Source organism: Ranitomeya imitator, chromosome 1, assembly GCF_032444005.1.
Source record: "Ranitomeya imitator isolate aRanImi1 chromosome 1, aRanImi1.pri, whole genome shotgun sequence".
NCBI lineage: Eukaryota > Metazoa > Chordata > Amphibia > Anura > Dendrobatidae > Ranitomeya > Ranitomeya imitator.
The window spans coordinates 106,661,179-106,687,096 of NC_091282.1; the positions used below are offsets into that span (position 1 = coordinate 106,661,179).

General features: G+C 43.2%; 1 protein-coding gene across 4 annotated transcripts in view; it reads left to right on the plus strand.

Annotated features, from left to right (window-relative positions):
- ERBIN (erbb2 interacting protein) overlaps window positions 1–25,918 on the plus strand; it is a 224,618-nt gene that overhangs the window by 155,980 nt on the left and 42,720 nt on the right. For all 4 annotated transcript variants that reach the window (XM_069749531.1, XM_069749537.1, XM_069749549.1 and 1 more), the window contains exons 8-15: window positions 7,531–7,587; window positions 14,471–14,534; window positions 15,923–15,997; window positions 16,898–17,042; window positions 20,159–20,231; window positions 21,656–21,785; window positions 22,462–22,577; window positions 24,846–24,915. In XM_069749531.1, the coding sequence (XP_069605632.1) occupies window positions 7,531–7,587; window positions 14,471–14,534; window positions 15,923–15,997; window positions 16,898–17,042; window positions 20,159–20,231; window positions 21,656–21,785; window positions 22,462–22,577; window positions 24,846–24,915 (730 nt within the window). The remainder of the gene's footprint in view (window positions 1–7,530; window positions 7,588–14,470; window positions 14,535–15,922; window positions 15,998–16,897; window positions 17,043–20,158; window positions 20,232–21,655; window positions 21,786–22,461; window positions 22,578–24,845; window positions 24,916–25,918) is intronic.

The window sequence follows — 25,918 nt, forward strand, 5'->3', positions numbered from 1 at the left end:
TTTTCACAGATATACTGAATGGAGAAAGTTTCTTTTTATCATTATTTTTTTTTTTTTAATTCTCCACATCTGAGAAAATCGGACCAGACTTTGATCAGAGTGTGATTATCATAATGGCGTGACCCTAGCCTATTTCTCCGACTTGTCTGAGAACTTATCACAGTGTCTAATAAGTGCTTGCACATACAGTGCTTTGCGAAAGTATTCATTTCCTGGAACTTTTCAACCTTTTCCCACATATCATGCTTCAAACATAAAGATACAAAATGTAAAATGGCTGTTGGATCTCCCTACTCGAGCGTGACCGCTTCATGTATTTCTACGCAGCTGCTACGCTCCTGTCGGCAGAGTTGATGGCCAGTCCATGCGTTCCGATTTATATGGCCATCTGTCTTCGCCCTTATAGGTTAGCACTGCAGCCTTGCAGCACTGAAGTCCAGGGTTCAAACCCCACCAAGGACAACATCTGCAAAGAGTTTGTATGTTCTCTCCGTGTTTGCGTGGGTTTCCTCCAGGCACTCCGGTTTCCTCCCACATTCCAAAGACATACTGATAGGGAATCTAGATTGTGAGCCCCATCGGGGACAGCGATGATAATGTGTGCAAACTGTAAAGCGCTGCGAAATATGTTAGCGCTATATAAAAATAAAGATTATTATTATTAAATGTTTGGCGAAGAATCAATAACAAGTGGAACACAATTGTGAAGTTGAATGATATTTATTGGCTATTTTAAATTTTTTAGGAAATTCAAAAACTGAAAAGTGGGGCGTGCAATATTATTCGGCCCCTTTACTTTCAGTGCAGCAAACTCACTTCAGAAGTTCATTGTGGATCTCTGAATGATCCAATGTTGTCCTAAAGGACTAATGATGATAAATATAATCCACCTGTGTGTAATCAAGTCTCCGTATAAATGCACCTGCTCTGTGATAGCCTCAGGGTTCTGTTTGAAGCACAGAGAGCATCATGAAGACCAACAGGCAGGTCCGTGATACTGTTGTGGAGAAGTTTAAAGCTGGATTTGGATACAAAATGATTTCCAAAACTTTAAACATCCCAAGGAGCACTGTGCAAGCAATCATATTAAAATAGAAGGAGAATCATACCACTGCAAATCTACCAAGACCTGGCCGTCCCTCTAAACTTTAATCTCAAACAAGGAGAAGACTGATCAGAGATGCAGCCAAGAGGCCCATGATCACTCTGGATGAACTGCAGTGATCTACAGCAGAGGTGGGACAGTCTGTCCATAGGACAACAATCAGTCGTACACTGCACAAATCTGGCCTTTATGGAAGAGTAGCAAAATGAAAGCCATTTCTCAAAGATAGCCATAAAAAGTGTTGTTTAAAGTCTGCAACAAGCCACCTGGGAGACACACCAAACATGTGGAAGAAGGTGCTCTGGTCAGATGAAACCAAAATCAAACTTTTAGGCATCAATGCCAAACGATGTGTTTAGCGTAAAGGCAACACAGCTCATCACCCTGAACACACCATCCCCACTGTCAAACATGGTGGTGGGCTTGCTTTTCTTCAGCAGGGACAGGGAAGATGGTTGAAATTGATGGGAAGATGGATGGAGCCAAATACAGCACCATTCTTGAAGAAAACCTGTTGGAGTCTGCAAAAGACCTGAGACTGGGACGGAGATTTGCCTTCCAACAAGACAATGATGCCAAACATAAAGCAAAATCTACAATGGGATGGTTCACAAATAAACGTATCCAGGTGTTAGAATGGCCAAGTCAAAGTCGAGACCTCAATCCAATCGAGAATCTGTGGAAAGAGCTGAAAACTGCTGTTCACAAACGATCTCCATCAAACCTCACTGAGCTCGAGCTGTTTGACAAGGAAGAATGGGCAAGAATTTCAGTCTCTCGATGTACAAAACTGATAGAGACATATCCCAAGCGAGTTGCAGCTGTAATCGAAGCAAATGGTGGCGCAACAAAGTATTAAGTTAAAGGGGCCGAATAATATTGCACGCCCCACTTTTCAGTTTTTGAATTTCCACAAAAATTTAAAATAACAAATAAATTTCATTCAACTTCACAATTGTGTTCCACTTGTTGTTGATTCTTCACCAAAAATTTACATGTGGTATCTTTGTTTGAAGCATGATATGTGGGAAAAGGTTGAAAAGTTCCAGGGGGCCGAATACTTTCGCAAGGCACTGTATTTAGTTATGTCCATCTAACTTTAACCACCAACTGGATGGTTTTATTTGCATCAGTAATTTGGGGCAAAATTTTATCACCTTTTAGAGCAAGATGACACCACATAACCACAATCTACTTGAGGAAGTCATGATCCTTGGTAATGAGAGTCCCTAAAAGTGTCTAAAGCACATAATAAACGTGGTTCAAGGCAGTTTTTTGGCAGTAATTGGGCCTGAATTCTGGAGCATTTAGCTTCATAAATCTCCTCTACATTTTGAAATCCACAAGAACAGCAGGATGTCCAATAATTGCTGTGGAACTAATAGGTTGGGACACATTAGTGCAAAAAATAGAAGTGTGTCCAAAAAGGCTAGAGTAAGGCCGGGTTCCGTCACAACTGCAACTCCTTGTGATCGTCCGTATGCAGGACAAGTCTAGTACCTGCCGGTTAGTACATTACATGCACTGAAGATTCGACGATCTGATTGAAGCCTTACAATTATCTATGGTAAACCCATATCGGATATTATTCTTCTCGCAATAGTGCGATCTGTAAGTCAGACATGTTTGGTAATTTCTTAGGGTCCATGGTCTCTAATTGCTAGAAGGAAGGAGCTCAGGTCCTAAACTCTACTGATCTTAGCTTGGAGGTTTCAAGATCTGTCTCCAGTTCTTGAGGTGTAATCCATATTCATATCCATATTCCTTTATTCTGGGCTGGATAAGGGCTAAGCCCTACTTTATTTATGATTGTATAAAGGTGCCTTCAAAGAGAAAAAGAGCAGATTGTTGGCAGACACTTTTTAAAGTGTTATTCCCATCTCTTATATTGATGGCATGACGGTGCTCAAGGTCCATACTGACATGGTTGGAGGGAGTTTGGTGTGGAAGAACATGACCCATCACACAGTGCCCTGATCTTATCTTCATCCAGCACCTTTAGGATGAACTAGAATGGAGATTGTGAGCCCGACCGTCTCCTCCAACATCAGGGTCTCGCCTCACACATGATCTTCTGCATGAACAAGTGAAAATTCCCATAGACATCCTCCAAAATCTTGTAGAAACCTTCCCAGAAGAATGGAAGCTGTTATAGCTGCATAGGGACCAGCTCCATATGAATGTCTGTGGATTTCACAAAAGCTTCTGATAATGTCCCGATACCTTTATCCGTATGCCGTAGTTTATCTGAATAGTCACTTTTAAAAAGTCTATTGTAAGGACTGTATTACAGCATGATCTATATTACCCCCAACATCCCCAGTCCTCAATTTACCGAGCATTGTTCATCCATAAACCCAAACTCTAAAGTCAAATTTAAAAATATTATAATCCCCTAAAATAAAGAATCTTTTTACAATATCTGTTTGTTAATGGAATGGTTCTTCAGTCTGTCGTTACTAGAAGTTACGCCGTTTGTGCAATTAACATTGTAAGGATCTTATGGCGTTTCCAGTGAAATGTTCCAGTTTTCTGTTTCATGATGGGAGGAGAGAAATGAAAATCAGCAAATTCCTCGATCCTCATTGCAACAGGCACTAACTGCACCAGAAGGATCCTGTTGACTGTAATGGTGTCTTTCATTTTGACAGCAAGAATAATGCATCATGCTGAGCTGTTCTAGTCAAATATGACCGAGACCGCATCAGAGTCTTCTTCAAGGGGTTTAAAAGAAAACAAACTCTGTTCCCAGCGGCTGTTAGTTAAAAAAAAAATTGTGTACCTAATTCACCCTCGTTAGGTCCAGATATGAGTCTCCATCTCACAGAGCTCAGCTGCTCTGTCCAGGATGACAGCACTTACTTGGCAGAGCCGCTGAGCTCAGTTTTTGGCTGCAGCGCTGTTAACACTGGAGACATTAGCAGAAGCGGAGACTTAGAACTGGACCCAAGGAGGATGAGTCTAGCGCAATTTTAATTTTGTTTTTATAAAGAAACTGCAGACAGGGATGTGAGGTCTCTGAAATCAGAAAACCCCTTTTAATAGAGGTGTGAACAGATCTTAAATCCTTACGGCTTGTATATATTTTTGGCAAGGGTTCATACACTGCTCAGAAAAATAAAGGGAACACTTAAACACTTAAACAGAATATAACTCCAAGTAAATCAAGCTTCTGTGAAATCAAACTGTCCACTAGGAAGCAACACTGTTTGACAATCCATTTCATATGCTGTTGTGCAAATGGATTAGAAAACAGATGGAAATTATTGGCAATTATCAAGACACACTCAAGAAAGGGGTGGTTTTGTAGGTGGGGACCACAGGCCACATCTCCATACCAATGCTTTCTGGCTGATGTTTTGGTCATTTTTGAATGTTAGTTGTGCTTTCACACTCGTGGTAGCATGACAGACTCTACAACCCACATAAGTGGTTCAGGTAGTGCAGCTCATCCAGGATGGCACATCAATGCGAGCTGTGGCAAGAAGTTTTGCTGTGTCAGCGTAGTGTCCAGAGGCTGGAGGCACTACCAGGAGACAGGCCAGTACACTAGGAGACCTGGAGGGGGCCGTAGGAGGGCAACAACCCAGCAGCAGGACTGCTACCTCAGCCTTTGTGCAAGAAGGAACAGGAGGAGCACTGCCAGAGCCCTGCAAAATGATCTCCAGCAGGCCACAAATGTGCATGTGTCTCCACAAACGGTTCAAAATAGACTCCATGAAGATGGTCTTGAGTGCCCGACGTCCACAGATGGGGGTTGTGCTCACAGCCCAACACCGTGCAGGATGCTTGGTATTTGCCACAGAACACCAGGATTGGCAAATTCACTACTGGTGCCCTGTTCTCTTCACACATGAAAGCAGGTTCACACTGAGCACATGTGACAGACGTGACAGAGTCTGGAGACGCCATGGAGAGCGATCTGCTGCCTGCAACATCCTTCAGCATGACCAGTTTGGCAGTGAGTCAGTAATGGTGTGGGATGGCATTTCTTTGGAGGGCCGCACAGCCCTCCATGTGCTCGCCAGAGGTAGCCTGACTGCCATTAGGTACCGAGATGAGATCCTCAGACTCCTTGTGAGACCATATGCTGGTGCGGTTGGCCCTGGCTTCCTCCTAATGCAGGACAATGCCAGGCCTCATGTGGCTGGAGTGTGTCAGCAGTTCCTGCAAGATGAAGGCATTGAAGCCATGGACTGGCCCACCTGTTCCCCAGACCTGAATCCCATTGAATACATCTGGGACATCATGTCTCGTACCATCCACCAACGTCACGTTGCACCACAGACTGTTCAGGAGGTGCTTTAGTCTAGGTCTGGGAGGAGATCCCTCAGGAGACCATCCACCGACTCATCAGGACTATGCCCAGGCGATGTAGGGAAGTCATACAGGCACGTGGAGGCCACACACACTACTGAGCATCATTTCCTTGTCTTGAGGCATTTCCACTGAAGTTGGATCAGCCTGTAATTTGATTTCCACTTTGTTTTTGAGTATCATTTCAAACCCAGACCTCCATGGGATATTTTTTTTTATTTACATTGATCATTTTTATGTTTTATTATTCTCAACGCATTCCCCTATGAAATGAATAAAGATTTGAAACTGGGATATTTTATTCAGTGATATCTAGGATGTGTTATTTGAGTGTTCCCTTTATTTTTTTGAGCAGTGTACTATGAGTGGTCGTATTTCTGCAGTAAATATTACTTGCCTCTCTCCTTCTGCTAGTTCTGTGCTTTCTGTCTTGTGCTCCTGATGACTGCTTGCTCACCCTTCTCCCCCACTCATTATTTTTAATGTCTTCTATACAGGAGCCGGCATTTCTGCTGCTTGCCCTTTGTAGTTTGCGCCCAGCATTCGCTGAGGTCTCCAGCCAAGTTCACACTAACACTACCATGCCTTTACACTGCTGAACTCCTCAGTCAGCAAATAAACTCAGCGCCCGGGTTTTTTTTTCTCCTCGCTAACCCACTTGGGAAATCTCCTCAGAAGTTGCTTGGGCTTTATATTTTAAAGGGTGATATTTGTGGGCTCGGAATTTTATTTTCTTGGCCTCGCATTGATTTTAGATGCTTTTAAAGATTTCCGTTTGACTGACTTTGGCATTATGTGATTCTTGTGGGGTTTGTAGAATAGTTGCTGCATAAGTTGAAATCAATGACCTAAAACCTATTGTTCTTGTTCAGCGCAGCGGATGGGGAGGGGATCGGGCGTCTGTTAGACCTACGTGCTTGTTGTTGGCCAGTGTTTTTATTGAATAATGATGTAATGCAATGAGGACAGAGCTGCTCCCATGCCGGGCCATGAACAGCCACACTAGGACACAGCGTTTATTAACGAAGTCTATATAGTATAATATTATCCTATCAGCAGATTGTGAAGATCTGGAACAGAAATGGTTTCTAAGGCTGGTTTCATGTGGCTGACTTTCACAGTTCAAGAATGGACCACGATGTCTTGAGAAGCCACTGGTCTCCTGACCAGAACGCAAAAGTCTCTTATATGTCTGTGTCATGGGGGGCCCAATGGGTAAGGGGGTCCGTTTCCAGCTTTCCAGCTTCAAAGCAGATGTAATTGTCCATTATGATCAGCTATTGGAAGGCAAACAAACAGACCATTATTCTTGCACAGGGTCCCTCTTCTGTCTATGTTGAGTTTGGGTCAAGAGACCCTCGTTCAGTCTAGAAATCATGGTCCACACTTGGGTTGTGTTTCACAGATGCCTAAACACCTCCTAATTCAGTGTGTTATGGATTTTTATACTGGTGGTTAAAGTTTTTTCCCCCTAATTTGTATAAGAAATAATGGTAGTACAGATTTAAAGAGGTTGTGTAATAATAACTTAGTCGTTACTCGCCTACTTAAACCTCTGTCCATCATTCCACTGCAGCCAATGACCTGTCAGCCATGCTTGGATGCTTGGCATCTCACCACTAAGATTGGAGTGGGGAATAATATTATTGTTTCAAGATATTTCCCGCTTGTTCCCAGCTTTTTAACATTTCAGACAACACTTTAAAAAATAATTTCCTGTTCTGAATAGTGAAGCGTCTGAAATAAATAATGGGCATGACGTGAACTCCAGCCATTCTCTATACCAGTTGAAGGGCCAAGCAAGCCTGGCCACCTCCTAAAGGGGTTGTCCACTACTGGACAGTCCATTTTTAATGAGCCCAGAGAGGTAAAAAATGCTCCTTTTCGATCTTCTGGTGCTCCTTTGCATTTAGCACTGCTTCCTCCACCAGTTCCCTGGCACTAACATCTGGCGAGGGTCGTCTGCAGCCATTCTGCGGCTGCTGATCGGCTGCGGCGTTCTTATTTCGTCTGTTTGGAAGAAGCACAGCACGTTACTGTGTGTTGATTTTGTGTCACTCTTTTTGAGCTGCTCCTGATTTCATTATCTAAATACATTGTTTCCACAGGCTAACGAAACTGCAAATTTTGGAACTTCGGGAGAACCAGTTGAAAATGTTACCAAAGTAAGTGTTTCCACTCCATTTTTCATTTAAGTGGTTGTGTTATGCTGTTTCTTCAGGGGCGCGGCAGTCCCGTGTTTCCTGGCTTCCTGTTTGCGAGGGGTGATGTACTCCTGAATATTGACAATTCGGAACAGCGGCATGATTGCGCCTCTGGCTCGAGCTATGTACTATTCCATTCTCCATGATGTCCTTTGCAGCATCGGAGGGCTGCAGGGGGTCTGAGACTGCCTGTATTGTGCACTTCTGTCATCCGGCCAACTTTTGATCAAGCTTGAGCTTGTAGATACTCCACATGCCGCCATGGCTTGTAGGCCTGAACCTGCAGCAGTGGCCGGTAACCTGGACAACGAGCATTAAACAATAGAATCCAAACTCCTCCTTTCTTGAGAATGGAGAGGATGTCTTGTAACAAGCAAATCACTAAGTCTTATTTTTACAATCACGTTGTAATTATAATTCTTACTGATGTTGTGAATAATCTTTTAACACGTGTAAAATTAAATGCACAAATTTTTATATTTTAAATAGGCAGTACATATGTTGTCTATTTTGTGATCTGTCTGTTTGGTTACTAACACTTCTTTCAGATCTAGATCTCTGATTCCCATGTCTCTTTTCTCCAAGGCAGCTGTCTCACCCCTAGGGGGAGCTCACTGCTGTCAGGTTTATTATTAAAGGGAATTTGTCAGCAGGATCACCCCTCCTAAGCCGTCTATATGGGCATGCAGGTCAAAAAAAGTTAAATAAAATGATACCGTGATATCTGCTATCCGATGTCTTATTCCAGAGAAATCCACATTTTTCTTAATATGTAAATGATCTTTGGGCCGGACATAGATCTGTCTGAGAATCTGCCTCCAGGGCTTATTATAGAGTACAGTGGGCATTACCCGTGTGAGACATGTAGCTCAGGAGAGTAAACTGTCAATCACTACACTGGTAATGCCTCCTTTCATTTAGAATAATCTCTGGAGGCAGATTCCCAGGGAAATCTATGTCCGACCCATAGATCTTAACAGCTCATTTACATATTAAGAAAAACATGGATTTCTCTGGAACAAGACAACCGATCACAGATATCAAGGTATCATTTTATTTAACTTTCTATCACCTGCATGCCCATATAGATGGCTTAGGAGGGTTCATCTTACTGACAGAAGGCTCAGTGGGTGAAATTTCCCCAGGGTTGTTTTTTTTTCTTCATGGGTAATATCTTCAGGGTCTTCTTTTTGACCCTATGCCTACACACACACACACACACACACACACACACACACACACACACATATATATATTTTTTTTTTTGTTATGAAGAATTTGTTTTACAAAACATGCCTGGAAAAAAAAAATTCTCACAAAATGGGTGGCAAATTAAAATCAAAGCACTATCAACTTTAGTCTAGGGATACCTGCCAGTGTTTGGTGGATGTATCCATGGAGGTAGAGCTGTTTTTCTCATGCCCATATCTTTTTTAGCTGTGTCACCATAATACAATGGGTTACCTGGTAGCAAAGTTTGTCTTTTGCATGAAGCAATAATAGGTAACAACATGTGTCAGACTGATACAGACACATAGGATGCAGAATCCACATTCTCTGCCGACATGTCATTCAGTGGAGTATTCTGCAGTGCCCCGCTGTGTATGTATATGCACACACACACACACACACACACACACACACACACACACACACACACACACACACACACACACACACACACACACACACACATATACACACACACACACACACACACACACACACACACACACACACACATATATATATATACACACACACACACACACACACACACACACACACACACACACACATATATATACACACACACACACACACACACACACACACACACACACTAGTTCTAGAGCGTCTTGCAGTGGCAGGTCGCAGCAGCTCGTCCCCTTGGCCGCACTAGTCCGGGCTCATTAGGGCACACCCTTGATTATATTGCCAGTGCTGGGACAAGGATGTTTGTTGAACTTGCATTCCACGAAATCACGCACTTGGATCTTTGCATGTTTTCCTGTTCTGTTCTTTCTGCGCTTGTCAGTGCTTATTATTGGAGGCGCAGCCGGACAACAATCCTGCGTCTGTTCATGATGATTTACAGAAGAAAAGATTCAGCTGCTGATCAGAAAGAAAAGCACACAAAGAGCTGAGGACTCGTCAGCAGTAATTCCTGCTGCGGTAAATCTGATCTGTAGTTTCTGGGCCATGTCTTTGTCTTCTAGGTCATGGTCAGGATTTACAAGCTGAGTATTTATATATTTGTGTATACCTGAAAAAAATAAATCTGAATGCTTCTTTTAGAAGTAGGAGGACAATGAGAAAACCATATTCCTCTGTGCCACAAGCGCAGCTTCAAAAGAGGGAAGGATCCAGATAGATGCTTGATGTATTCGGGAACTGATGATGCTAATGGGTTACTGGGCAGCAGGGTGGCTCAGTGGTTAGCACTACAGCCTTACAGTGCTGGGGTCCTTGGATCAAATCCCACCAAGGACAACATCTGCAAGGAGTTTGTATGTTCTCCCCGTGTTTGTGTGAGTTTCCTTCGGGTTCTCCGGTTTCCTCCCACATTACAAAGACATACTGATAGGGAATGTAGATTGTGAGCCCCAATGGGGACAGTTATGATGTCTGTAAAGTGTTGTGGAATTAATGGCGCTATATAAGTGAGTAAAATAAATAAATACGTTTTATACAGGGTGATTCACTCACTACCGGAAAAATGACAGATCGTCACTTTTAGAAGTTACAATCATACTGAAATGGGGCCTGTACATACCTTGGTTTATGAGAAATTTATGTTTTAATGCAGGTGTTGAAAATGTTCACCATCCTCATTCAAGGACGCCTGCACGCGCCACTCCATATTGTTGAATTTTTTCTGCAGGACCTCTGTGGTTATAGCCTGAATTTCTCGCTGTGTGTTCGCTCGGGCACCTGTAATGTTTGTGGCTTGTTACTTTACACCCGACCTTTCAAATGGCCTAAAAGGAGAAAAATTTGGTGCTGTTAAATTGGGCGATCTTTGTGGCCACAGTCCCTTGGAGAAAAAATCCAGCGGTGTTAAATCGGGCGATCTTTGCAGTTACTCTGCCATCAAAAGTGGCTTCAGTACACGGTTTATGGAGGTTTCCGACCTCCACACTTCTTTGGAAACTCACTGGCACTTCTTTACAGGATTCAGTTTTCCAATAAGTTTTCACAATGACAGCCGCTCCTCCAAACTGTATCTGTACAGTGTTAACAAATGAAGAAGGAATTCGGCAGGAGTGAAATGCAAGCACCACACATAAACCACCGACGTGCAGAAAGTCCATCTCTTAGGGGAGATGACCGGCGGGGCGACAAGTCGGCGAGACCACTTGGTTCGAGGATATTTCTTGTCGTTGAGCTTCATTGCACTGCCATTTCTCATGAACCAAAGCTTGTACAGTCCAAATATCAGTACGGTCGACCGTCTTTTAAAATTTTCCGGGTAAACTAGTTAAAGAATCACACTGTAGGAGTCTGGTTTATAGAAGAAAAAAAGTATATGGAAAAATTCTGAGTTGTTAGAGGTGGTCTTTCATTACGGATCATCATCTATAAGGGCTCATGTAGACGAGCATCGGATGTGTGCTCACCGAGTTCTAGTCTGATAGCGCACGGACAACGCACTGGTGTAGACGAGCATCGGATGTGTGCTCACCGAGTTCTAGTCTGATAGCGCACGGACAACGCACTGGCGTAGACGAGCATCGGATGTGTGCTCACCGAGTTCTAGTCTGATAGCGCACGGACAACGCACTGGCGTAGACGAGCATCGGATGTGTGCTCACCGAGTTCTAGTCTGGTAGCGCACGGACAACGCACTGGCAAAGACATGTTTTAAAAAAAAATCCCTGCTCTGATTCTTTTCTTTTTGGCCAATCTCTACTTACTGGTCCTGTGCTGAAACACAGAAGATGCAGCTCAGCCAATCACTGACTGAGGAGGGTCATCGTTGCAGCCAATGATTGGCTGAGCGAGCATGTCCTATAATTTCCGGTGTGTCAAGTTTGGGCCAGATGTAGAGACTAGGGATGGGCGGACCGGTGGAAGTTTGGGTGTGATACCAGACCCATACTGTTTAGAAAGTTTGATTCAGGTACCAGAACAGTGCCTGAACTTTCACCTGAACCCGAACCCCTAACAAATCCAGTATGTTCCCCTTCACTGACAGCAAAAAGATAAATTCAAAGTGGTGAGAAAACAAATCACAAAGTATTTTTAAGCGTTACACAACTTTCCATCATACAAGAAATGAGATTTATTTACATAATAATGGAAATCTTTGCAAGCTTAAAGGGCCACTGTCACCCCCCTGCAGCCATTATAAACCAATAGAGCCACCTTGTGCAGCAGTGATGCTGCATTCTAACAAGGTGGCTCTTTTAGTTTTGTGTTCAGGTATTACTAAAATAAGGCGTTTTGAAACTTTGCAAAAATACCTGTCTTTGTCCACGGAGGCGGGTCCTCACTCCCCAGATTGAACGGTATTCTGCCATCACTCACATCTTCAGGGGCTTTCGGCGCCGCCCCCTCTGTGCTGTTTTCTTTTCAAATCCGGCGCCGGCGCTGTGTAAATGTTTGTGGGGCAGGCGCAGTAAGCTCTGGCGGTCTGACGTCCCAGCCAGGCTTGCAGACTGCGCCTGTGCTGGCAGTGCGGCCACCCACCTCGGTAATCCCTGCCCCGCACTGTGTTATGCATTGTGCACAGTGCGGGGCTAGGATTCCTGGGCATGCGCACTGCGCTTCTGAGCCTGTCACCCACGTCCCCTGCCCCCCGCCTTACAGCGTCTTTATACTGTAATCAGCTGATCGTGCCTCCTCCTTCTCTCACTAGCAGTTGCCGGGAAAGAACCAACATTGGGAACTTGCCTGCTAGCTGGTGTGTGTTTTTTCTAGGTGTATTCTTTAGGTGTATGGAATCTGTTACTACATTGGTGGCGAAATTTACCCAGCGAGAATGAAAGTTATATACTGATGTGGACATAACTTTTACCGCACTGTGGATGCGTATTGGTTGTTGGGGGGCATTAGACCACACTGCAGCTGAATATACAGAGATATTGGGGAGCATTATGCCGCACATATGCCGTACAATCAGCTGCAGTGTGGTCTAATGCCCCCCAACAACCAATACGCATCCACAGTGCGGTAAAAGTTATGTCCACATCAGTATATAACTTTCATTCTCGCTGGGTAAATTTCGCCACCAATTTAGTAACAGATTCCATACACCTAAAGAATACACCTAGAAAAAACACACACCAGCTAGCAGGCAAGTTTCCAATGTTGGTTCTTTCCCGGACTGCTAGAGGGAGAAGGAGGAGGCACGATCAGCTGATTACAGTATAAAGACGCTGTAAGGCGGGGGCAGGGGACGTGGGTGACAGGCTGAGGAGCGCAGTGCGCATGCCCAGGAATCCTAGCCCCGCACTGTGCACAATGCATAACAGTGCGGGGCAGGGATTACCGAGGTGGGCGGCCGCACTGCCAGCACAGGCGCAGTCTGCAAGCCTGGCTGGGACGTCAGACCGCCAGAGCTTACTGCGCCTGCCCCACAAACATTTACACAGCGCCGGCGCCGGATTTGAAAAGAAAACAGTGCGGAAGGGGCGGCGCCGAAAGCCCCTGAAGATGTGAGTGACGGCAGAATACCCTTCAAACTGGGGATTGAGGACCCGCCTCCGTGGACAAAGACAAGTATTTTTGCAAAGTTTCAAAACGCTTTATTTTAGTAATACCTGAACACAAAACTAAAAGAGCCACCTAGTTAGAATGGGGCATTACTGCTGCACAAGGTGGCTCTTTTAGTTTATAACGGCTGCAAGGGGGTGACAGTGGCCCTTTAAAAAAGAACAAGGAATTCCACACTAGTCCCCTAGTAATTTCCCTTTTCAAGTTTTCCTGCTAATGTTATGATTAGTCCTAATTTCCTGGAATCGCTGCATACGGTCTCCTAACCGAGGCACCCACCTGCCTGTTCTACACAGCAGTCGTCGACCGCTCCTGCCGGCGATTCAACTGCTTCACATCAGCAGAGCAGCTCTTCTTCTTCCGGGCTGCTCTGTCGATGGGGCATTACTGCTGATGTCATGCTGATTGACAGCCAGCTTTCCTGTAGGTAGGCAACTGTTAATCAGTATGTCGTCGGCAGTGATCCCCTGCCAACAGAACAGAGCGGAAGAGGGAGGGCTGCTCTGTCGACATGACATCAGCGGAAACCGCACAATCGCCGGCAGAGATGGTACATGACCGTTCTAAGCTGGCAAAGATATACACTGGGCAGAACAGCAACTACCTGCCTGTTAGTTCTTAGCCCCATAGTAAAAAAAAAATAATAATAATTTTTAAACTTTTTTTTTTTACATGGTTTAGCAACAATTTGCAATGTAATGGTCAACTTATTTTATTTCTTATTTATGGCCAAGTCTATAAAATATACTCCAAAATCCTATCTTGTGGCTCTTAGACTAAGCAGTTGTTCACCTTTTGAAGACATGGGTTTTTTTTTTACTGGGTATCATTAAAACTTTTGCACCATTTATATTCTATAGCCTCTGACGTGCACTGTCTATTGCTGGCTGACGAATGAGTTTGTAACTCTCTTATCTGTCTTTTTCTGAGCTCCTCTCTTGATTTCTGACCACATGTAATTTGAATGTGTAAAGCAAAGCGATCCATCATTTTTAATTAAACCAATTGCAAAAACAATATTTAGCCCTAAGTACATGCATTTAAGTAAAAAAAAAAAAAAAAGTCAACCCCTTATGTGTACTATTTTACCTACAAGTCTATAATTTCTGACGCCTTCCTCTTTCAGAACTATGAATAGACTTACACAGCTTGAGAGACTGGATCTCGGAAGTAATGAATTCACAGAAGTGGTAAGTGTTGTAGAAACATTATTTTGTAAATCGCTCCTAATACAGTCATCATCTGAGCGGACTCGGACAGACACTGGACGTTAATCTCTTTCTGGTTTGTCTTCCACTACCGTTGCATAATTCAGTGCATAGAAATTAAAGGTGACCTTGGTTTATGTCTCAAGTGGCAGATGACGCCATCTTATCCCTTTTTAGTTAATGGTTTGTGTTACCGATCAGATACTGTAGATCCATGTTGTACTGAGGTCCGCCTGTTATTGGTCAGAATTTTAAAAAGGCAAACTTTTTTTTTCTGCAGTTCTGCTGAACGCTTTTTGATAGTTTTTCTTTTTTTTATACTTTATTTAGTTTTTTTCTAGTTAGTTTATGATCTCTGTTTTAAATTAAATTTTCCATTAAAATTTTATGTTCTGTTCGAGTCCTCTTAAGATGATCGCTTCATTGGATCTGGATTTTTTCCTTAAAGGGATTGTAAACTACTGAACAAACAGTTGTTAAAGGGGTTGTCCAACCATAGAGTACAAGTCCGCAGTCACTCTATGTGCCAGGATTCTTCTGTGTCGGATACGGGCAGTGATGTGACCATAAGTATGTGATTTGCACGCTTACGGCCACATTCCGACTAGACCTGTCCTGCTTCACTCGATACTTTTGCATTGGGCTAGGCTGCGCACGTCTAGTCGGCATGTGACTGTATGTATGCAAATCGCATTCTTGCGGTCACAAGACCACCGTTCCCGGCACCGGTGAATCCTGACACTATGCGCTCTATGAGGATTTACAAGTCTGCAGTCACATGAAGCGACTGCAGACTTGTATACTAAAGCCAGACAACCCCTTTAATGGCCCAGTATTGCTGCATAAAAGAAAAGCAGCTCTCTGAATGGGAAATCAAATCCAAACACATCACAAAAAGACAATGTCCTAACATCTTGACATGCGGAAAGTATCTGTCCCCCGCAGTCTTTGTCATTACTTTTACATTGATATTATGACTTTACGTCAGTTTTATGTGTATGGATCTGGGAGTTTAATCGGTAAGGCTCAGTACTTTGCTCTAGTATCTTGTTTGTAGGAGCAGAAGTTGACTAACAGATCCCATAGACTATAATGAAGTTCGTTGGGTTTCTGTAATGTGAATGGTAGTACCATGTTCTGTACAGTCACGGACACAAACAGTAAAGGGCCCTTTGCAGTCCATTAGTTCTGTGATGACAAACTCCTTACTTATTAGGAAGTAAATGTGGCCCCCTCACCTCTTGGGCCCCTGTGCGATTTCTTCCATTTTTTATAATGTTATGTAGATATGAACCTACTCCAACTGGGGGAAGTACACAATGTATATTTAACTCGTATTTCATAATTTTTGTATTTTGCTTTTCTTTCAGCCTGAAGTACTTGAACAATTAAGTGGGTTGAAGGAATTCTGGATGGATGGCAATAGACTCACCTATATTCCAGGGGTAAGGTTATGTTAACATGTTTAGTATTTGCAGCAGATTTTTCTTATTGGCTTTGCTGGGACTGTAAAACACTACATTTTTTTCATGGTTGAAAACTCGTGGAAAAATGTGTGAACAAGTCCTAATATAGCACACCAAAATCCTGATGTATACACTTATAGGGAGAGATTTTTCAGTCTGTTTGCACCAGTCTTGTGTTGCTTAATTTTTTGTGCATATTCAGTCTTCTGCATAATTTGTGACTGGTTTCACCTCTCACCTCTTTTGAAAAGTCCAAGAAAAATGGTTTTATAGACAATCTGTTGGCGTATTTTTATTAATCTGAGAGCTGCATGATGTAGAGGCAGAGATTCCGAATCCAGCGATGTGTCACTTACTGGGCTCCTTGCTGTTTTATCAGCAGAAGATTATCAGTACAGGACTACTTGGTAGTCCAACCACGCCCCCACCACTGATTGGCAGTGTTCTGCCTATGTACACTGAAAGCAGCCAATCAGTGGTGTGGGCGGGGTCATACAGAGCTCAGCATTCAGAGAACTGCTACAATTACAGCAGATAAAACAGCCCAAGACGAGTCACATTTAAGAGGCATGCACTTCTCTATATTTAGCTCCTTTTATTCCCATGCAGATCAGTCTGGTGTATAAAACGCCGATTGTGGTAAATCTCGCTCAAAGTTTCTGTTTTTAGAGCTCCCTGACAACTAGTTAACAATCGGGATATTGTCCTCCGCATTCCTCCCAACTAACATGCAGGAGGCGAACATTTCAGAAATGTAGAACCTCCTGAACCGCATTTTTGAACGTGGAGCTTCTTCCATCAGAATAAAGATGCATGTGATCCATTAATGAATACTGGTCATACGCCGTCTCACATAGACTTTCCTTTCTCTTGCTACAGTTTCTCGGAAGCCTGAAGCAACTAACGTACTTAGATCTGTCAAAAAACAACATAGAAATGGTGGAAGATGGAATTTCTGGGTGTGAATCTATACAAGACCTGCTGCTGTCCAGCAATGCCATACAGCAGTTACCAGAGTCCATTGGTTGGTATCTCGGAAGGAGATGTAACACCGTAACACGACTGTTCAATAGTGATACTGCTTGGAAAGTAAAGAATCCCGCAGGTCGGAGGGTGCTATTAGGGTATGTGCACACGTTGCGGATTTGGCCCAGTTTTCCATGTGTTGTACAGCACCATGTAAACCTATGGAAAACCAAATCCGCTGTGCACATGCTGCGGAACATTCCGTGCAGAAACGCTGCGGTTTATTTTCCACAGCATGTAAATTCTTTGTGCGGATTCCGCAGCGTTTTACACCTATTCCTTTATATAAAATAAAGATTATTATTATTTATAGGAAAAAAAATTATTATTATTATTTATAGGAATCCGCAGTTGTAAAACTGCAGGCGAAATCCGCACAAAATCCACAGTACATCCTGCAGGGAATCCGCGCGGAAAAATCTGCAATGGAATCCGCAACGTGTGCACATACCCTTAGTGATCAGGCACCGATCACTGGCAATCGTGCTCGCTTCTTTGTGTTTTTTGGGGTTGACCAGTGCTAAAGCCAACATGCAGAAGGATATTGGGAACATCCATAAATGTAACTCTATAGCTAACAGCGGGGATCATAGAGATGGGAAGAAGAACAAGATCTATAAGTGTTTCATGGGTAGATTTCGCACTCATCGCAGTCCATGGCCTCAATTCATCATTGAATTTGTGGCCGTTCGTTTTATGTGTTTTGCACCTTTTTTTTTTTTTACACCGAATTCATTCTATTTTCCCCCTTTTTTAACGTTTGTGTTATTTGTGCTCACCTGTTTTGTTTTGTTTTTCCACTTTGTGGATGGAGTCTGGCAATATCAGATATTTTCCGTTTGCTTTATCAATTGGCGACTTATTAAAAAGTTGCAGAATTTGGCATAGATCCACTCCAGTCTCATCTAGTGTAATTTTGAGTACGAAGATGTTGTGAGTTTTGGCACTATCGTGTGATGTTTTTTGTGTTTGTTTGTTTTTTTTAATGCTAAAAGTCGCAAAAAAAGCCAGGGAGAAAGCCCATTTTTAACTTTGCGCCAAACTTATGAATCACGTACACCATTTTGCTGAATTTGGTGCCAAAACACAGCAACTAGTAAAACAATACAAAAAAAGGACTGCTAATTACCCAAAAAAAGCAAATAATGAATCAGGACCCATATTCAGTGTATTTGAGTGGTTTGCACCAAAACGTGAAGACCTGTCTGATGTTGGAGTCCAGGATCATACTCGCCAATGGGTCTATGAATTAATTGGACAGCACTTGGATCTCATCCAATTTTTGAGCATTTTTTTTTTTAATCAGAAGCTTGCGAAATTGTTTGATGAAACTCTGATTGTAAAATCTGCCACACTGGCCAAACACTTGACTTTTTTTTTTTCCCTCCCGTCAACCAATTTTGAGTAAAAATTGTTTTTTTTTTGTTCTTGACGTATATAAAATCACACCAGAAAGTATCTTAAGTGGTGGGGGGTTAATGGAATGAAGTTGCGTCAAAGTTTTCCGCACCTTAAGAATCAACCAAAAACATCTAGAATTACTAAACTCCGGCCATAAAGCCGAAAAAAAAAATTACAAGCACATATAAATTAGATTTCATAAAAAAGGCGCAAATTACTTAAAACTAAACAAAAAAAAACAGGGTCAAAGGCAATAATGAACTGTGGCTAGAGTCCGGTCCAGAAATGTGGCCATTTACAACTTTTTTTATTTAATTAATCTAATTTTTTAAATTGACTCAAACAGATTAAAAATGTGTAGCTGCCTCAATCCTTATGTAATTGATCCCCCCCCCCCCAAAAAAAAAAACAAAATCACAATATATTGCCTGACTTGTTTGCAGACCTCGGTACATACACCTCTTGTTATTTTTGTGTGCTGCAGAGTGCTGTATCGTTAATGTCATCTGAGTGCAGACCGGTGATTTCCATGGATTCATTGACCTGCATGTCCAAGTGCGATTTGATAATCGGATCAAACTTGGGCAATGAAGCGATTCGGTCCGAAGAAAAAAATCGGACAGCTCCATAGAATCTATCTATATATATAATTGTCTAAGGGTTTTTCCGTCTGTCTGTCTGTCCTGGAAATCCCACGTCTCTGATTGGTCGAGCTGCCAGGCCTCGAACAATCAGCGACGGGCACAGTATCGACGTAGAAATCCCGCGTCTCTGATTGGTCGAGGCCGGCAGGCCTCGACCAATCAGCGACCGGCACAGCGACGATGATGTCATAAAGGACGTAGACATCCCGCGTCTCTGATTGGTCGAGGCCGCCGGGCCTCGACCAATCAGCAACGGGCACAGCGACGATGATGTCATAAAGGACGTAGAAATCCCACGTTTCTGATTCAGCGACAGGCACAGTATCGACGTAGATGTCGTAATGGTTGCCATGGCGACGATGATGTCATAAAGGTTGCCTCGACGAATCAGCGACGGGCACAGTCTGCCGCGAATTCTGGAATCATCATTGTCCATATACTACGGGGACATGCATATTCTAGAATACCCGATACGTTAGAATCGGGCCACAATCTAGTATATATATAATTGTCTAAGGGTTTTTCCGTCTGTCTGTCTGTCTTTCTGTCTGTCTGTCGGTCCTGGAAATCCCGCGTCTCTGATTGGTCGAGGCCACCAGGCCTCGACCAATCAGCGACGGGCACAGCATGGCGACGATGATGTCATAAAGGTTGCCTCGACCAATCAGCAACGGGCACAGTCTGCCGCGAATTCGCCTCGACCAATCAGCGACGGGCACAGTATCGACGTAGATGTCATAATGGTTGCCATGGCGACGCTGATGGCATAAAGGTTGCCTTGACCAATCAGCGACGGGCACAGTCTGCCGCGAATTCTGGAATCATCATTGTCCATATACTACGGGGACATGCATATTCTAGAATACCCGATGCGTTAGAATCGGGCCACAATCTAGTACATTATAAAGAGCTCAAAATCCATTGCGTCATTTCAGGCAATGGTAATCGAAATTAGATTTAGTTTATAAAAAAAAAAAAAAAAATGTAGGGAATTTATAAAAAATTTTAAAAAACGACCCAATTCCGAGGAGTTTGGTTTACAGGTATCTGTCGGCCTTTTTCATTTCAGGTGCGCTGAAGAAAATGACAACTCTGAAGATAGATGAGAACCAGCTGATGTACTTACCGGACACCATTGGGGGGTACGTTTCACCTCGATGTCCTGTGTAACTCCCGATTTTAAGACGAGATTGCCGCTTACTTGACCAATTCTGCAGTTCATTAATTTATCTCTGGAGCTCGCAGATTGGTCGGGTCGGTTTCTCCCTCTTTATTTCTGCACGGGATCGTTTCTGTCTATAAACCAGCATTGATCTCCTGTATACAGCCGGTTGGTGCTCGTTCATACAGACCAATACAAACTGTATGGGAACAGGCCAAATTGTTCTGTCCCCATATAATATGTAGATTTTTTTATTGTTTACACAGGGTATATGTGCTGCCGATAATGGCGAGTTTTCTGCTGGCATAAATGATCCAATCAGCTGAAGAATGGGTGGTTTGTTCATTGATTGGCATGTTTACACCAGCTAATAAACAGCAAATGAAAATGGATCTTAAAGGGATTGTCTACTAATGGATAACACCCTATCAATAGCCCCAATAAATACTTGACCTTCTGTACCAGCGCCCATGCTCCACTTCCATTGCTGTACCCCCTGCTGGCCTTGTGACATAAATAATGATAGGTGACCGCTGCAGCCGCTCAATTACTACAGAGTGCACAGTTTTATGAGAAAGAAAAGTGTAGCAAAAATGTGAATACAACTGATCGGCTGCAGCGGTCACATGCCATTGTTTATGTCACAAGACTGGATACACAGCAATGAGAGCGGAATAGGTGCTCTGTTCCAGAAGCTTTGGTAAAAAAAAAAAAATATGCCTCTTAAAGGGAATCTGGTGGCAGGTTTTGGCTCTGAAATCTGACAGCGTCATCATGTAGGGACAGAGACCCTGATTCCAGCAATCTATCACTTACATTATCGGGTGCTATAGTTATGATAGAATCACTGTTTTCTTTGCTGCAGATCAAGCAGTGCTCAGAATGCTGAGCTCTCTGTAACTCCGCCCACACCACTGATTGGCAGCTCTCTGTGCTCACTGTATAATGACAGTGAGCTGCTAACCAGTGCTGGTGGTGACTTTGGACTAGTAAGCATGAGACCAGTTGTCCTGTAGTTATAATCTCCTGCTGATAAATCACTGAGTTGTTTTTTTTTAATCTGGAAAACACAGCCTAGTAAGTGACACATCGCTGTAATCAGCGTCTCTGCCCCTACATTATGCTGCTCTCATATTACATAGCAAAAACCTGCTGATAGATTCCCTTTAAGCCTCTTGGGGCCCTGTTCAGTGTTTCTGTAATTCTAATAAATATTCTATAAAAAAACAAAACATAATCATAATGATTCTATGGTGCCCAGATGATTCTCCTGATTTTTATCAGTGGGCGTCTGGTCTTCTAACACTGCAGAATATCTCATTGTACAGTTCTGTAAAGTCTGGCTATAAGCTTTTTAAAACTTGTGTGCTTCATTATATAAATGGCGACATCTTCTCCCTCCAGGCTGGTTTCCCTTGAAGAGCTGGATTGCAGTTTCAATGAGATTGAAGCTTTACCTTCCTCTATCGGGCAATTTTCTCAGATCCGGACGTTTGCCGCTGATCATAACTTCTTAACGCAGCTTCCCCCAGAGGTGCAATGACTGTTTTATTCATCATGCCATGTGTGAATTGCTTTAGAATCCTTTTTCCCTAGGACTGTAAGCGAGGAAACAGCCGCTTTCTGAGGGTTTTCACAGATTAATAAAGTTTTGTCTTGTAGGATTCCCAGTCCTACCGCAAGAGCGTCTGTATATTATTAATGATTGCTAATTGATTTACAGACTAAACCAGTAAGTTGAAGAAATATTGAAAAAAAATATGTCTGGGAGGAAGAAGGGTCAGACATGTTGGGTTTCAATATGCCTGATCTTATTATTTCAAGGATAGTATCCCTTTTAAAACTTGAGTACGGATCATCTGCAATAAAGGACATTACCCATGCCCCGCTGGCAATAGAATGTGAAGGAACTTCACAGATTAGAAACTAATTGTAAAATTAATTGTGGTTGGTATCAGTACAATATGACTGTTCAAACCAAGCACATGCTCTCTGTGCGCCCTCCATCTATCTCGGCCATCCTCTTCCTGGCTTGATAGTTCTGGAACCAGCTAGGAAACCATTGGATGGGAAGATGAACTGTTTGGCAATGCCAAGGATGCACCGAGCGGCTGTGCTTGGTTTGAACAGTCGTTTTGTGCTGAGAGTCCCTTTAACGCTTACATTTGAGGTGCTCGCACTTAATATGCATTTTTTTGATAATTTATTAGATTGGAAATTGGAGGAGCGCCACTGTGTTATTCCTACATTCTAATAAATTGGAGTCTCTCCCCGAGGAAATGGGAGACATGCAGAAGCTGAAGGTCATTAACCTGAGTGACAACAAGTGAGTAAGGCCTGCGACTTGTGGGTTTAGAAACCCTTTGTGCACGCGTGGAGTGGTGCTTGTGTAGCCCCTCTACTCCTCTATGGACTTTACATGATGATAACTCTACCCAATCTGTGACATCGGCGTGTGCTTTTCATATTACAGGACTGCAGATAGCTACCTTACACACTTATTATACCACAGTCTGTTCCCGTCTTTCTTTTAGGGAAATCTGTTAGCAGGTTTTAGAAATGTAATAATGGAGCATCATGACGTAGGGGCAGAGACCCTGATTCCTGCGATGTATCCCTTAGTTTGCTGGGTGCAGCAGTTATGATAAATCACAGATTTCTGTAACAGAGCTCAGGTGTGTATAAACCCGTCCATACCACAGCTTCCAGTGTACATTGACTAGTGACAGAGAACCTAATCAATGCTGGGGAAATGTTTGGACTAGGAGGCATGAGGCCAGTTGTCCTATAGTGATAATCTCCTGCTGATAAAATACTGTATTGAAACAGCAAAACACAGCCCAGTAAGTGACACATCCCTGGAATCAGAGTCTCTTTCCCTACATCAAGCTGCTCTCGGTTTACATAGCAAGAACCTGCTGACAGATTCCCTTTAACTAGGAGTTCTTCTCCATCCTCATTCCTGTTTCACATGATGCACTAGGTACCGGATGAAAACCAAAGCATGGGTGTTGCCGTTTATTCCCTGTCCATAGGATAGAGGGTAATTGGCTGATTGCTGGTGGTCTGATTGTTGGGACCCCCTCTGACCTCGTATCTAAGATCAGTGCCCGGATATATTGAGCATTGGGCTCAGCAGAGTCCCATCTTGAATGGACTGGTGGTGCGCATGCTCGGCCTCTGGAAGTCTGAGTACAGCATGCCGCTGTATTGACAATGAGCGTAGCAGAGGCTGAGCATGCGCACCTCATCTGCATACGCCATGAGATTCAGCAGAGCCCCTTTCTCGGGCATGCAGAGGGTCCCAGCAGTCGGGCTTCCAGCGACCAGCAATTTTTCTCCTATTCAGTGGACGGGGGTTAATTGCAATTTTCCGAAAATCCCATTTAAATCACCCTTTTATGATTTTTATCCTGTACATAGTGCAGCATGTGAGAAAAGAGTGAAGATTAGAACACATAGGGGATCACTTACAATTTTGGAAAAACCCTTTAAGACAACCCGTCTGTATGCCTTCTGGACATCATAGAGGAGTCTTTATGAGCTGGGGGGTAAGAGTCGCTATCTTTTTTGTGGAGCCTGGAGCAAGTCACACTACGCTTTCCATACATCGGCGGGATCGATATCGTGTTTAGGAGTTCAGGGAAATTAATTTATAAAAATGTATCAAAATATAATACAATAAATGCTCTAAAATAAGAAAAACTTATCTAACAAGTGTATGTACCCTCAGTAAACTAAAGGAATAACCAAATACTTAGTGGCTCCAAGTCCCTTGATGTAGTTACCATACTAGAACATATGGTCCCAGACTGCATGACGTGAATGTTAAGATGACAATATTGGCTATGGTGCCAGCACATTTATGTATGAAGTCTCAGTCGTCTCTCCAAGTTCAAGCCAAATTAGATCTCAAACTTTGCACTGGTGAGGGGAAATACCCCGAAACACTGTGCCTACAGATTGAGGTTCTGATTTGGCTTGTATACTAAGTCATATTTCAAGGGTCGTTATTGACTTGTAGGATCGCTACTTCCAATAGGTGGCACTAGAGTTTTAGTCCTCTTCCTCTTTGAAGAGACAATTTGCATATGTAATTTCCCACATGAACATGCAAGGCGTTTAAGTCTCCTTATACTGGTGTGCCAGACCTGGCATGTCACTCTTCACAAGGAGATAACGTACCCCTTAGACCCCAGTCTTAGCTTTCCACCTAGCCAAATCAGATCTCATACTTTGCACTGATGAGGGGCAATATCCTGAAACACCGTGTCTGCAAATTGAGATTCTGTCTTTTATCCTAAGTCATATTGCAAGGCTCGATAAAGGGTCGATATTGACTTGTAGGATGGCTATGTAGCACTAGAATTCAAGTCCTTTTCTGAGGAGACAATTTGCATATCCAAGTTCAAGGTAAGACTAATTACTTGATACAGTCGTGTTTTGTCTAAAATCATAACATCCACGTCCCAGAAGTGCAGTAATAACTAGGGTGCTTTACTTGAACCCTAATCTGCTCACCACAAAGCACAATTATTATAAGTTCTCACCACAATAATGAATCTTTTTTGTTAACTTTTTTTTTTATCCACAGATTGAAGAATTTGCCCTTTAGCTTCACCAGACTGCAGCAGCTCACCGCAATGTGGCTGTCAGATAATCAGGTGGGGGTTTCACGTTCCCTAGAAATGACCTTTTCCCGTTCTGCTTTCTCTGTGTCCTCGATGTCTAATGAAATCTAGAGCGTCGCATGTAAATGACAGCGCTCTCGGAGAGCGGGAGAGCCGTGTATGTGCGGAAGTAACGATGTGGAAAGCATTGTGTGCAGTGACAGTAGGAGGATATGCTCCTGTGCACACCACAGCACAATTACGGGTTTGTTCCCGATACATTGTGTTCTGTCATCTGCTGTAACCTGCTAAGTGCATTAATGTGAAAGTATTGGTATCGCTTCACCACGACAATGAGGGATTTATTCATCTACACACCCTCCAAATAATGACCTAATGCAGACAGCTCCGGATGTGTTATTAAGAAGAGCTGGGCTGCCGGTGCTGATTGCATTAATTGTTATTTAGTACTTAATTAATTTGTAAGTAGGATAGAAATACTCAGGGAGAGGCACTGCAGACCTACCCATTTAGGGCCTGTTTACAGAGATAGGCCGGGGTCACACTTGCGAGTTCAATGCAAGATACTCGCATCAATTCCCGGCACTGCCGCCGGCGGTTCGGATCGGAGCATGCGGCTGCATAAAAAAGCATGCAGCCGCAAACTCCGGTCCCCAGTGCCAGCGGAAATTGATGCTACAGACTCGCACAAGTTTCTTGCATTGAACTCGCAAGTGTGACCCTGGCCTTAGGTCGCCATGCGCATTAGATGACTTGTGGTCCAGCGACGCTTTGGCCAATTGTTCTGCTATCCTCCATCTCAGCTGACTCCCACATACACAGGAGCGCTCATTCCCATCAAATCTGACCAACTTCCCTGCCCCTGCTGAAGAAAAGCACCCCCACAGCATCTACCATCCCAAAGCACTTACCAAAGTAATTGCAGTGAAAGGTGGTCCTACAAAGTATTGAGCCAGTGGGGCTGAATACAAGTCACAATTTCAGTTATGAGCAGGAACCCTATAAGAAAAATCATCTACATCTCCAAAATATTTTA